General features: G+C 44.9%; 1 protein-coding gene across 1 annotated transcript in view; it reads left to right on the forward strand.

Annotated features, from left to right (window-relative positions):
• Positions 1-1762: 1762 nt before the first annotated feature.
• Positions 1763-14490, forward strand: part of LOC128719112 (proteoglycan Cow) — an 89081-nt gene continuing 76353 nt past the window's right edge. The window contains exon 1 of the mRNA XM_053812734.1: positions 1763-1891. Coding sequence (XP_053668709.1) covers positions 1763-1891 — 129 coding nt within the window. The remainder of the gene's footprint in view (positions 1892-14490) is intronic.

A 14490-nucleotide genomic window follows, 5' to 3' on the forward strand; every position in this document is an offset into this window, starting at 1 on the left:
ACTTGGTGTGTAAGTACCTTAGTGAGAAAAGTGTCAATGGCATTTAATAAAACAAATTGTAATTAATCGAAGGAATAAATTCAATGCACGTCCATTAATTATAGTTCGTTTAAAACAATAGCAATCTTTTCCGTTGTGTCCTTTCTTGCGGCGTGCTGATTGAGAACTGCATTAAGCCGAAGCTGTTTTAAATAGAACGTATCAGATTAATTAACCAATAGCACTACAGTAGATGGATAACATTTATCCGGAAATTTTTGTAATAAACCGGGTGTAGCACTATTTAAGCTATTTGGCTATTTGTTCACGAAATCATCAGTAAAACATTACTGGTCTTCCTGGAAAGTATGCATGCATTATTTCTAAGATCAATAGCTCTCAATCAAAAGTCTCAATAGCAATATTAAAGGGGGTAGTACACTTTGGAGGCGTAAAAAACATGCGATTTTAGCGAATTTTTAAAAGATACCCTTAAATGTAGACAAACACGAAATACATTTGGTTATTTGGATCATTTCCATGTATAAAAACTAAGTTTTTGGGCAACAGTGGGCAACTTTTATGGCCCATGATAGATGCATATTGTCACCTGCTGAGTTACAACGTCGAACCGCCGCTCCGTTAGAGCTAGAACAAAGTCAACATCTTTCCCTTAACTTAAGATTAATTGGCTTTTAATTTTCAATAAAAACTATCTCAAACATTAGAAATTTTTTTTCTAAAACACACTTTGTTCACGCGGACAAAAAACCCAACGATCCCGTTTGAATTTCTCACTGCAATAATCACTTGACAGAAAGGTTGAAGCGTTACCAAGCGAAAGGCGAAGCGCCTAACAGTACGGCCCCTCCATCGTCCTGCACTGGTGAATCCTTGTGTCACGGAATGTCATGGAATGTCCGCTGGAATTGGGTACCGAACTGCGCAAACTCACCGGACCGCATCACGAAAGGGGGTGGAAAAGATAGGGTGGCACGGCGAGCAAGAACCCGCACCAAGCTCGCCCCCATTTGCCGTCCATTGAACGAAGAAGGACAGCAACGGAATCGGGCCATCCTGCCGCAACTGTGGACGCACGGATGGCACACTTTTCAATCGTACTCGTGCTTTTCATCGCATCGGAAGCGTACGCATCCGTGCGGTGCTAGTGAATTCCCCGTGCTCTGGTGGAGTCATCAATTACGCAGTGTGCGAATAGCGTGTGTGCGTGCGTGTGTGGTGTGCAGGAGTGTATGTGTATGTGTGTTATTGGAAAGCGTTTTTTTTTTACAGTCCACTCTACTATCATCCAGGTATTCCACGGTGGCGAGTGGCGTTTGTATTGTGGGTAGAAAGGAAGGTGAACGCCGTGTCTCAACCCGACCAGTGCACCATTTCCATTAGCGGATCAAAACAGAGACGTGCTTAGAAGGTGAATCGACGTGGAGCTTTTGTTGTTGTTGTTAATCTTGCAACAGCAAAAAAAAACGACCACCCAAACGAAAGGATTTACCCAGAGCGTTATTACGGTGAAGAAGCAACACAGCTCCAGGTCAACAAGGCTTCAAGTGTTTTCTGGGGGAAACGGAAAAAGGTCCCTTTGCCTACCAGGTCGAAGTGTTTTCGCGGTCCAGTTTGAAATCTTGCTGGTCGTGTGTACAAAACGGCGATTGTGTTGGTGGTGTCCGGGAAGTGGCAGACAAGACGACACGAGTGTGGCAAGTTTTCCTCATTACCGTACCCGTTATTATCGCGCGCGTGTGTGTGTGCGTAAGTGAGCAAGATGCATAAGCTGTGGTTTACCTTCACGCTGTGTCTTGTGCTGGCCGCGATCGGTTCTTACGCGGTCGACGCCAAGAAGAAGCTGATCAACAACAAGTACGGCGATGGTGACTTTGAGTTCATCGATGAGGTAAGTGCCGCATTCAGCATTTTTTTGTCGAAATGTTGAAAAAAAAACCAATGCACCAACACCATTTACCGATGCAATGGAGAAATATCACGCCGCGATAAATAATAATTCGATTTCAAAAATTATCCTATAATTGAAGTTCTCCCATTAACAATATCTGATAGCGCGATGAATCCGATTCCGGCGCTGGAGCGATTCCGGTTCCATTATCCATGCCTTTATTAACATAATCGATGGAGGCGCCCAGTAGTTGTTGCGTCTGACCGCGTCTGTTGGAAGTTACCGGAAGTGGGGGGAGGGGGGGGGGGGGGGGGGGGGGGGGGTAGTTAACAAACTGCTTACGTTGTTTTTAGGTAAAGCGGAGTTTTTTGTGGCCCATATACGTACGGCACGAGTTGCAAAATTTCCAAAATGTCCCACGAAAGATAACTACAGCCAGTGTGGAGTTTGCCAGTTTAACGTGTTGTTCCTTTCTCCCTCCTCTTCTCTCTTTCTTTCTCTCCTATTCTTCTTCTTCTTCTTTTATATATCTCACTCCATCTGAGTTATATTTTACCCAATTTAACGACGCTCTGTTGTGGGCGAACGACAGATTACAGCAACAGGACCTTTCACACTGCGTGCGTGTGTCTCTGTTGTGCCGAAAGGACAAAGATTACGGGGTTATCTCAATTACAGTTTGCCAGTGCAGCAGCGGTTTCCGGTAGTCCGCCGGTACCAAAGAAGGTGGCACCCTGAAAGAGATCCGCCCGTGCCCCCGTGTTGTCGCGCTACGTCCCATTTCGCACCAGTAACTGGCAGTGCGCTGCGTTACGCTTCGTTGATGCATGAGGAACACCGTGTGCCTCATATATATATATATATATATATATATATACATAACACACACGCACACAGTCGCAAGCAAGCATACATGTGCCAGTTCTTCCGGGGTTGGCGTACAAATGGTTTAATTAAGTTACGCGACAAATATGTTCTGGTGCGGTATGGTGGCTTCTGCCACCGTCCAACAACCGACCAGGAGGATCGTCTGGATTGTGCAGGGGAGGAGGGGCGCGTTCCGGGTGTCTGTGTGCTATTACGACAGGCACGACCCTGGTACACTGGCCAGCCAGCTAATAAGATGAGCACTAACCCGGCCAAACGAACCACGTCTACTTACCAGGGGCCGGGGGGGTTGCAAAGCGATTGAAAATGTTTCCCGTGCTTGGAAAATGAAGTTTAACACCAGCCGGGCACCGTTCTCGTGTTCGTGGTACTAGTTAGTAAGACGAACCCGTACTTGGAAGGACGCTGGAAACGATGACAAACCATTGAAATTAATTAGCATGTCATAATCTGGTCGTTATACCTACCGGGTACGGTGCGCACAGTGCGCGGGATTATGATACGTCCGCTCACACGGCGTCACACACCACGGCTGTGGGGCGAAGAACAGACCAAGCACCGAATGAGGTGCAAAAACCGGAAGATGGACTTGATAATGAGCATTTGATCTGTCTTTTCATTGCATTGCCGCTTGGTTCATCATTCACTGTTAAGACAATGACGAAACGTGGTTAGCTATTGTATGCGTTCCCCCTTATAGATAGTGTCAACAATATAGTGGCTAGTGGATAGTACAGGGTGCACCACATACATATTGGTAATAGATGTGCTTTTCTCAGTAAAATAACTTGACTTGTAAACACTAATTTTCGTGTAAACTCACCGAGTGCAAGGACGTAACGAATGACGGAAACGTAAATACTGAATAGGTTTCATTTCATGTTGAAATGTATATAACTATAGGTTCAAGGCTTGAAATGTTCAATCGTTGTTGTTATTGAAAGTAAATAACTAATTTATAGATTTGGCAACAGCATTATTGACAACCAGTCGACGAGATACGAGATCATCCGCGTGTCTAGAATTTTCGCGTATGTCGAATCCGGGTGCATTATAGTTTATACTTCACAGTTCCAGTGTCGACTTCCTTATCTGCTCTTTGTTTATTCAGCAAACAAGTCAACTTTTTGAATGCAAATATTAACATAAATTCAAACAAATGTTTTATATGACAAAGGAAGCCTTTTTTAACCTGTTTGTCTAGATTTTGTGAGATAAACTAATTCAGCTGTCAAATTTCCAAACACCACGTATGGTGCCTATCCGCGTACAAGAGAAACCAGGTATCTCGGGGACTGGCTGTACTTTAAATGTGTATCTCATCATGTTCAACAGCATGTATTTCCTACTAAACTCTTCCAAAAGCTCCAAACTTGGTAAACAATGCGACAATCACATCGCAGACAATTAGTTTGAGGTTTTTTGCCATCGGAGACTTACGGTTGCTATTCCATTCTTTGTGCTCCGTTTGGTACATCAAAGATCTTGTGGCATTTCATGTTACAAACAAAAAATCATTAATAGGATTACCGACATAGGTGACACACACACACACACAAGCGATGACAATACCTTTTTAATCGATTTAAAAAAAGCATTATCGAGTTCTCAGTATGAAACTTATACTAAAATCCATTGTTTTGTTGAATTGCTAAACAGATAATCTTATAAAAAATACGTTTATACATAAGCGATATCAATCCTATGTACAACCAACCCAAAAATGTACCTATACTTTGTCCTGTAGTGATGTTGCCTCTGTCCTATATTTGGGAAATCTTGGAAGCGTGTTTCAATATTTCACGCAGTGTCGGCATGTACTATTCACATTAAACTAATTCTTATATTATCACAAAAAAGGAGGCTCTATAGTTACGGTACGGATTGTACTACACCCTGTAGTTAGCTGGAATTTACTGCAGCAAACAGTATGAAGGCTGACGTGAATTATGTGACCTATGTGCGTATGCAACATAAATCAAGCTTGAGATATAGAATGGAAAAATGGACAGCCAGAAGCTCTTCTAGCGAGTCGAGAATGGAGTCGGAAAAGAAAGTGTTCTCCCGAGCGTCTCCTATCAGCAAACCAAAACTCCACCAGCCGAGCGAAGAAAAACTCAATAAACCCAGCCACATCCCACGGGATGTCGATGCGTAAATCAAATTGAATGCGAATTATGCGATCGAAGCAAGGTCACCGCAGAACGCGGGCAAAGTGTTGGAGAAAATTCAATCCAACACGACGGCGGAAATACCCGGAATGAAATGGATTTGGTTCCGTTATGCCTTCACCAACCCCGGGCCAGGCGCACGATCGATGGTGACGCTTTGATCCAGCCGGGTGTCGCCAAGCCATCGCCACGCGCAAAATTCCAGCTCGAAAAACTTCCCGCAGCTCTGGGAAGTCCATGCAATCGACGGCCGAATCGACGGAAATTGATTGTTTGCCTTTCGATCCCGGTGCAGGAAACTAAGCTGCCGCGCCGTCGACGGATAGCGGTGGAATGAAATCGCTCGGAAACGAAGATCTACATACTTTTCACGGGGTGGTTGTGTTTTTGTTTGTTTGATTTCCTGTGCTTTCTGCGCGTTCCTTCAACCGTGCCCGTTCGTTCTTGGCTTTCCGGGGGAAGCTTAGCGTACGATTTTCACCGTGCCCACCCTGTGTGCTTTGTGTTGGTAACCGAACGATGGAACGAACCCATCTTAACCGGTACACGGAACGAAACATAATTCCTCCTTGTTGTCCCAGACCGTAGCGCTCAAGTAAGGAAGATCTGAAGTAAGGAAGTCTTGAAGAGGACAAAAAAACCCAACCTCATTGGGCGTCCATGCTGGACAAACGGGAAATTGAATGGTTCGACAGATTAATTTCACTTTTCCCATGCCTGATTCCTTAACCTAGCGCAACGGCACCGGCTAGTGTTTCATCCCGTCCCGGACACCGTAAACGGTTTGTAGCCTATCGGTTTGGATGGTTCTATCGTTTCGGAAAATTAAGGTACATGCGGCACAAACCGTATGCACGTATGTGTCCGTCTCGCATCGTTATTGAACCCGGGTCGGAAGGAATGCTCCTCCCCCCCCCTCCCCCACTCCCCCGAAAACTCCGTTCCGTGCTGGATTATGTTTGGGTGGGTGGAAAATTTTGGCCAGGCGTTCTGCGGTAAGCAATTAGACCGGCTTGGTAAAGTTTTCTACCCAGAGCGGCGGCCCGAGTTGCCCGAGCGGATGGGTCAAAGCTAAATGGCATGAAAGGATTTTTGGCTGTACGGCACTAAACATCACAAGTTGGTGTGGTGTTTTCGGGGTTTTTGGACATGGACTTGTGTACGGCCGGTTGGCAATTTTGCTCGCCTTTCGCCCCGGTCAATGGTTTGTCCCATGCTGGATGTGGTTTTTGTGCTTAATTATGGTTTCCTTCCACCGCTGCATTCGGTGCGTAATAATTCGGTATTGTTATTGTTAGCTTTCATGGTATCGTAAACTATTATTAACAATGGATGATTATTATTGTGTGTGATGTAACTACTACTGGTACTACTATTACTACTACTACTACTACTACCACTATTCGACCATGGTTAGCACGGTCCCAAGCGACAGCAATATTGGAATGGGGAACTAACGCAGCACGAATTGAATATTTAATACGGTTTTCATAGTGAATTTAATGTTAATATCACTTTATTGGACTGAAAGTGTTATAGGGTTTGATAATGAGTTTCGTTGAATTGGTGCGTTGAAGGTAGATTTCTGAACGGTATTGTTGGTAGTACGGTAGAACTCATTCAAGTCAACCTTTTGTTTGACACGTGACAGAGCTTTCGTTTCAACGTAAGCTTTCGATTGAAATTAGCATTTGACTTTTTTTAAGTAAATAATTAAGTTTTATCCCTGGGTCCACGAACCGAACCAGGAGAAAATGTCAGAAACGATTCCGATGCTATGGATTACTCCTATTACGTGGAAATACTTCGATCACTCCGTATGGCTTCGATGACTCCAAACTGTGCCGGACTATTGTGGATTACGGATAACTTCACTTACTCCGATTTGCTCCAAACTGCATGCAAATATCTGCGGAGTAACTCATCTTTAGAAGGAATTGTCACGATTGGCGTTTAACGACGGTTGTCCCATTTCAACGGATTTTTCAGAAGCGTTTTGCGGATTGAACTGCAATATTTATAAGCGGTTTTCCGCTCTAGTCTATAAATCGTTCAACCTTTTCTCATGAACTTCAGAATTCCTTCAGCTATCCTTGGGTAGTTCTCTGCAGCAATTTCCATCCATTTTCCAGCGGATCGTCTAGCAGCTTCCATCGCGGTTTTCTAACAATTTTTCACGGAGTTTATCGTGGGGATTTTCCGTAGTTTGTTTTTTTTTGGGGAATTTTCACAATTTGGAATAGATTTTTCAACGAGCTATCCACTCATGTTCCAGCGGATTTCCTCACGTTTTCCCTGTTCTCCAACAAAGATTTTCCAGCACTTTGCTAAGAAGCTTTCCGTACTGGATTTTATCGTCAGTTTTCGTTGGGTTTCAACCCAAACCTAAGTAAAGCCGTTGTCGTAGTGTCGTCTACATTCTGTCTTTGGAACAGAGATTCAACCATCACCGGTGACTGTGATGCAGGTAGTCTTAATCCTGATCGTCACGTTGGTACTAAGCCAGTCAGCAAGTCAATAAGTATTTTATCCGTCCCTGGTTGTGTGTGTGACAGACAACGTAGAAAAAATAAAGTTTACATATCCAAACAAACACTTTTTTTCTAACATTCTAGCAAACCTTCCTCTACTGGACAACGATGAAAAGGGCTCCGTCGCTTGAGAAAAGATGTTTGAGTTTCATGGATTGACAATTTATTTAAAACTGCGTATTTCCGATAACTAACTTATCTTCGAAGTCGTCTTACCTTAACTTCGAAGTCATCCAAAACTTCACCTGTCTTGGGTTGAAAGTCAGCACAGTGACAGCAACATTGATGTTGAGGTACGCGCTAGGGTTCCTGCTGGCAATCGATCTTTCCTAGAGTCTGAGGAAACTTCTCCACTCAAAACACTTGTATATATGGTTCCAGTACTCACATACGTCTCTGAGACATGGACTTTGTCCAACACTGTCGAAACCTTTTTAGGCACGATCGAGAGTAAGATGCTCAAAAGGATTTTTGGCCCCGTATATGTTAAAGGACAATGGAGGAGCCGTTACAATAATGAGCTCTATGAGCTGTATGGCGAACTCACTGTTGTATAGTGGATTAGATTCGCCAAGATCCTGTGGGCTGTTAACGTCATGAGAATGACACCGGATGACCCTGCTCGTAAAGTCCGTTCAGGTCGTCCACATGGACAGAGGATAGGCCGAGATAGGCCCAAATTGAGATGCCAGAAAGGCCGGGCTAATGGATTGACAGACGTCGGATTTAGAGGACTCGAGCGAAGCGTTTGGTGCGCCTTATAAGTGGGTTAGTATGCGTATTTCCGATGCAATATTCGATTTAAAGAAACAACGAGTAAGAAACTATAATCTTCAGTTGTAATAACTTATCACAGAGCTGTAATTTCCTCCAACAGAACCAATATTCGTGCTAATTGGCTATGCTATACACGTACAACAACGTCATCAACAAGTGTAAATAGTTCTTACTTTATTATTATTTTTTTTGAAGCCAAGAAACACACAACCATTAAATGTTTCTGCCAAAGCTTCACTGAGGGAAAATCGCATCGAAAGCTTACATAATATTTAGCCACTACAATCCAGAAGGTGGTATTGCCAATGCTCATTTGGTGGCAAGCCATAGTAGAGACGACGTGGTGCAGAACGGAAACGGTAGGAACACACAGAACAGACAGACAGACAGGGCAAAAAAAAAATATAAAAAAATAACAAAGACCCACTGGCGCCTGTCGGGCTGCTGGGCGAGAACAGCGCCAAACCCATCTCGTAACGTTTGCAGTTTTATTTCCTTTCCTTGTTTATGTTTCCTACCGAAACAGCGTGATGCTATGCTGCGGTTCGAATATCTCCGTTCCGGGTGAGAAACGGGTCTGGGGAGAGGGGAGTGGGGGGAGGATGGGAACCAACCGAAAAAAGCTAGTGGCCCATCATTGGAAATCGCAATTTGCGTCGCGCGTTCCTTCAACCGTGACGCGGCTCCACGCGTAACGATCGACCCCAGAACGGATGTGTTTGCTGTTTTGTTTGCCTCTTTATGTAACCGATGAGTTGGGATTTGCTGGCGAAAGGAATAAAATTTTACCACACCCCATGTTCTGAGGTGCCTTCAGTGGGCCACATCAGAGCGCAGACCAATTGTCTTGCGATGTTTGAAGCGGTTGCGCCACGCATCTCTACACTAATCAGCTCGTGTGTGTGTGGAGGAACATACCTTATCGACATTCGCATCAAGATGCAGCGTTTATTTTCTGCATCCAACGCCATCGGGGTCCGTACCGTCCAAATCCTCCAGGAACGAGTCGTGCCGAAGGAAATGTCGTAACCATTTCTAGCGCATAATGGAGCGTAGAGCATCCCGTTCCGGTGACACCGGACCGAAGTACTTCGCAATGAAAATAAAGTCGTTTTCGGAGCACCCGTCTGCGGATGCAGTGTATGTGAAGCGTGCCTTCGGTGTGGCTTTGCTGCAAATCGTTAGCACTGTTGGAATGCAGGTCGATGGAGAATTCTTCGCCAGTCGTCAGTTACTTCTCTCTCTCTCTCCGGTCGCTTGTACACTGGTATAAGCATGGAAACGTCGTATGCTGCACAAAGAAGGAGAAGAAAAAAAACTCCATACCACCCCCCAAAGCAGTACCGCACTGTCCATTTAAGGGGGCATTAGAAAATGGCTTCGAAATGCTTTTCTGAGCGATACGTTTTTTTTTTGTTTGTTTGTTTTTGTACGCATACAATACGATATAAAAGCATTCCTGGTCTGGATGGTGCGCAAGTGAAGGTGTGCAGTGTAGAATAAATATAACCTTAACGATATCATTCATGTTAAAAATGGGGAAGAACTCACTCCCACACACACACACACATCGGCACTTTAAATCAGCCTGCAACCATATCTCATTCTTAGCGGTGAGAACAAATGGAGGCCACATTTATCATCTCGAGAAATAACCCATTCCTCATGCGTCAGTGCCTTGTTCCAGCGTTTGCCAGGTACTTCCCTTCCCCCCCCCCCCCCCCCCCCCCCCCCCCCCCCCCCCCAAGCTTGGATGATTTAAATAGTCACCAGGTAAACGGTTCCGCCCTTTACTTTAGCTGGCAGCAAAGGCAACCGTTACCAGGTTCCGGTTTTCTTTTCCCACCTGCAAGCTGGGGCCACCATCAGCCTACCATTTAGTGTCAATAGCATTTATCACTTCCACCGACAGGTGAGTGCTTAGCACATGGGTTTTTTTTTTGCTCATTCCTCGTTGCTCTCTATTTCCCTTCCCCATTTGCATTATGCGCTGAGGCTGTGTTGATAAGCAAGCAAAAATGGTGTATCCGAGTATCGCTACTGCCCTTGGCTGGAAAGCACACACACCGGAAGCACACTTTGGCAATGGGAATGGATTTTTTTTTTTTCATTCGAATTTGGAAATGAATGAATTCACACTGGCAAGGACACACGGGTCCAGGGGAAAACAAACAAATGAAACAGAACCGCTAAAGCGAACCCCATTTGCATCTGGGAAATGAATTTTTAAATCCCAATTTGCACTAGGCCCTGTGTGTGTGTGTACGCGCCAGGGACAGACACGAAGAGACGGCCACCGTGTTGTGGTGTGGCGTGTGATGTTTGTGTGAACATTACACAAGGAGACACACAGACACTCGCACCGCGAGAGCTGCGGCTTCCTGTGGTTGCGGTTCCACCCGACCGACAATGGGCGACGATGGTTACGTTAGCTTCCTGGTCGGTGGTTGGCCATGCCTATCTCCAGACGAGCGAACCCTGGCGCAACGTAAAGAATGTAAATCGAACGACCTACGGTTGCCGGGTACCTGACAGCAATGAGCCGGTAGGACGTTGGAAGTCATCAGAAAGGAAAGACCCTGGCACAAACATATCTTCCCCATCATCGGGCACAAGAAATGAGGTCAGCCCGAATGCGGTGTGTGTGTGTGTGTGACGTACGCTTTGTGAGGTCAGGCTTTGCGAATGCCTCAAACTTGGCAGGGTGCGGAATGTCGGTTTCGTTTGAAGATGTCTTCATTTGCTGTCTTCCCCGGTTCCGGCCCAACTGAAGCCGAACATGACATGGCACCCGGGCAGGCAAATGAATGCGCACCAGAAATCAAACTTTGAATATTTCATTCGACTTCTACCGACGCAAGCGGTGTGCACGGTGCAAAAATGTCGATTTCGTTATATTTCTTTCTATAACTCCTGGTCCAGGAGCATGACCACCACCCATGAACCCCTCGGTTTTTGTGGCCCTTCCCTTTTTGGGCGGCGGTGGGCTTTGTTTCCTTCCATTTCTTCGGTACAGCAATTTACCGGGCCCGGCGAGAAGGGGAACAGAAGTTCCTCGGACTTGCTTTGCATTAAATCTCCATTTTGGGGTTTTTGCGCGCAGTCAACTTTTGCTTCGGTAAAACCTTTACCGAAAATCGCCGCCGCCGTGACGTTGGATCGTTTGTGAACCGTGTTCCGTACGGGGGTGGGGGTGGGTTTTCTGCCCTAGACACGGCGTTCGTTAGCATTCGGTCTTGGTAGAGCGCACTCGGAACCGGGTTGGTTCCTGCTGGGTGAAGTGGGGTAGGTGGGGGAGGGGGGGGTCTTAATTTTAGCCCGCTTTGTTTTAAGTCTCGTTTCGGAGGGCAAAAATTCCTCACCACCGACCGGGGAACCAGTCGGGCCGGAAGCGCACAGCCGGAAGTAGTAGGGGGGGAGTTGTATGATGCTCGTGGGGGTTTTTGGGCAATGAGCGGACGTGCACGGGAAAACTTTCTATTCGGCGCAAAGTTTGTAGGGGGCGCTAAAGTTAGCCAAAAGATCATCAGTGGGTGGTGGTTGTAGTTTTTTTTTGGTTAGAGGTTAGGAGAAAATGTGTGCCTGTGTACTTGTACTTGCGCACGAATATAGTGGTCGTGCGTGAGTGAGTTAGAATTGGACAGTTTTCCGGTTCGATGGAAACATGGGATTTGGCTTTACCTTTGACGCCCCGTGATGTGGCAAAGTAACGTGTTACGATTCGGTACACGTGCTTTGACGGGGGAAGGTTCGATCGATTGATTCGTCGCGGAATGCTGGTTACGATGCTGGAGTTAAACAATCCAACCACCATGGGATAGAGTTCGGCGAATTCGGCATGAGATCTTTAAAAAATTGTAAGCTAAAATAGTTTGGACAATTTTATCTGATGTATGTAGTAATGTCATTTTATCTGATAAACATGTCCTCCATTTTATGAGATTTATAACTTTTAGGTGAGTTTTAAACCTTTTGGCCAACATGGACTACATTTGGCTAGTGGAATAGGCTACTATGGCTGTCACCTGTCAATGAATGCTATGGCACTATGCCAGAACTGTCACCTGTCAAATAAGAGCTGTCCGCTGTCAAATTCGGTTAAAAAACAACACAGGTGTAGGCATTAAAGTCAGTTGTTGAATAATTACCAGAATAATCTCCTGACGATCTAATATTTTCACAATTCATTTGAGATTTCAATTATAAGGCCGTTTAAAAGAAAGCTGAAACCTTATATGAACCTGAAATATTTTCCTTCTCATATAGTGTAATGCGTGTACTACGAATTGTCGACATTCAGCAAAGATCGAATTGAAAGCGCATTGCTGCTGCAAAAAAAAAGAGTAAAAATAGATGAAAAAAAGAGTAAATGATTTGAAGAGTGCTTGTGGATGTCAAATCAATTTCTTCTAATGGTACTTGATTCACCACCCAACCATAAGGGGGGGTGAGGGGCATGCCGGAGGTGGAACATTATTTCTTCTTGCAAGTTCTTTCGCTTCCAGCGGTATGGTTGTGGGAATGCTTGAAGCGCTACACCGACTGGCGGTCCCGACGATATCTCTCTCTCTCTCTCTCTCTCTCTCTCTCTCTCTCTCTCTCTCTCTCTCTCTGGCGAAGAGGATGTTCCGTGAAATCGGAAACCGATTATGCGATTTTCACATGTACGCCTTCGCCCGGTAAAACGGCAGCAGTGAAAACGGCATTAAGGAAACGGATGCGGCACAAGTAGGTAAAGTAGGAACAAACCGCGAACAGTCGATTCGGGCCCGATTTCCGAAAAAGTATGTTTTATGCAAATTCAATGCAAAATCGTTTCCCGCTCGCAACAATGGTTCCCAATCGGGGCATGTTCGCTTTTCGCGAATTTTTCGGAGGTGAAGCGATCCGCCATTTGCTCGCCGAATGCGCAACATGGTACGCGGTACAAAATGCTTCTTCCAAATAGCTTGCACGGGGCTGTGGTGTGAGTGTGTGGCCCGGGGTGTGAAATGAAATATTCAATCAGCCGCGAGACACGGAAAGGCGTACCAGCGCTGCAGCAGAAGAGTCTAGTGCCCAACAGCTCCAAAAAGTGAGCACAGCGGAAGTGTGTCCTTTTTTTTTATTTTTGTTGCTGGAACACCGGCAACGGACCGCTGCCGGAAATCGTACAAAATTGATAACACATACGCCATAATAGTGCGTTGAATCATCGCTAATGTGGTGGGATAATGGCTACGAATATATGGACAGCCAAAGGGCGTTTTTACAACAAAAAAGGCAAAGAAGATGTACCGAATATGGCGATTCAATGAGATGAAATAGTTTTAAAGGTAGAACGGTACGGGAAAACTTTATATGCAAAACGTTACGCTGTTACGGCACTGAATAAAACATTTGCCCTTGCGTGTTGTGTGTGCCGGGCTGATGATCTCTCACTTCTGAGCTTTATTTGGGGTTTTGAATCCATTAGACATGGGAACGATATTGCATGAAGGTATCGTACCTTGAAGCGGAATCTTGGATAACTTCTGACTACATTGACATTGACATCATATGATATTGATTATATACAAAGCACGAATCTCCAATATAGAGATTTTCAGCACAACAGACAAGGTCTTAACCATCAGATGTATAAGTCTATATGCGTTGAGATATATCAGTGATCTTGTCCACTTGTTGGAACTTTTGCCAGCCGAAATTGATTCTGTTCAAAGCTTATTGGACTGTAATATACAAAGCTTTGGAGCGAAGAAATGATCGAGTTACAAGCTCTACATCTACCCAACATCTCAATATCTGCATGCAAATAACAGCATCAGATATACGGTATTGTTATTTTATATATTACTTACATCTGGATGAGGTCCTACAACTGCTTGTTTATTATTTTGTGTTTTTAACATACACATTATTTAGTATATAACAACAGAATTCTCCAATTCAAGCGTAATGCATGTGTATCCCACAAATTCGTGGATCGGGATTAGACCTATAAGACCGATAGTTGTGATCCGATGCTCATCTGAGTTCATCCCCACTTCAGTCCGTCTTAGTCTTTCGAATTACCACAAGAGATGGAAATTTTTAACAAACTTGATCCAAGCTCCGGACGAACTTAGAAGCAGTTTTTAGCTGCCCGATTATCAAAGTCTCTTGAAAACAATCAATAATAAACAACTGCTGACGATTTCCTGACAGGTTTAAGATGAAGCCGGAGGATCAGAGCACTTGATTAATTGAACTG

Source organism: Anopheles marshallii, chromosome 2 (genome assembly GCF_943734725.1).
Source record: "Anopheles marshallii chromosome 2, idAnoMarsDA_429_01, whole genome shotgun sequence".
NCBI lineage: Eukaryota > Metazoa > Arthropoda > Insecta > Diptera > Culicidae > Anopheles > Anopheles marshallii.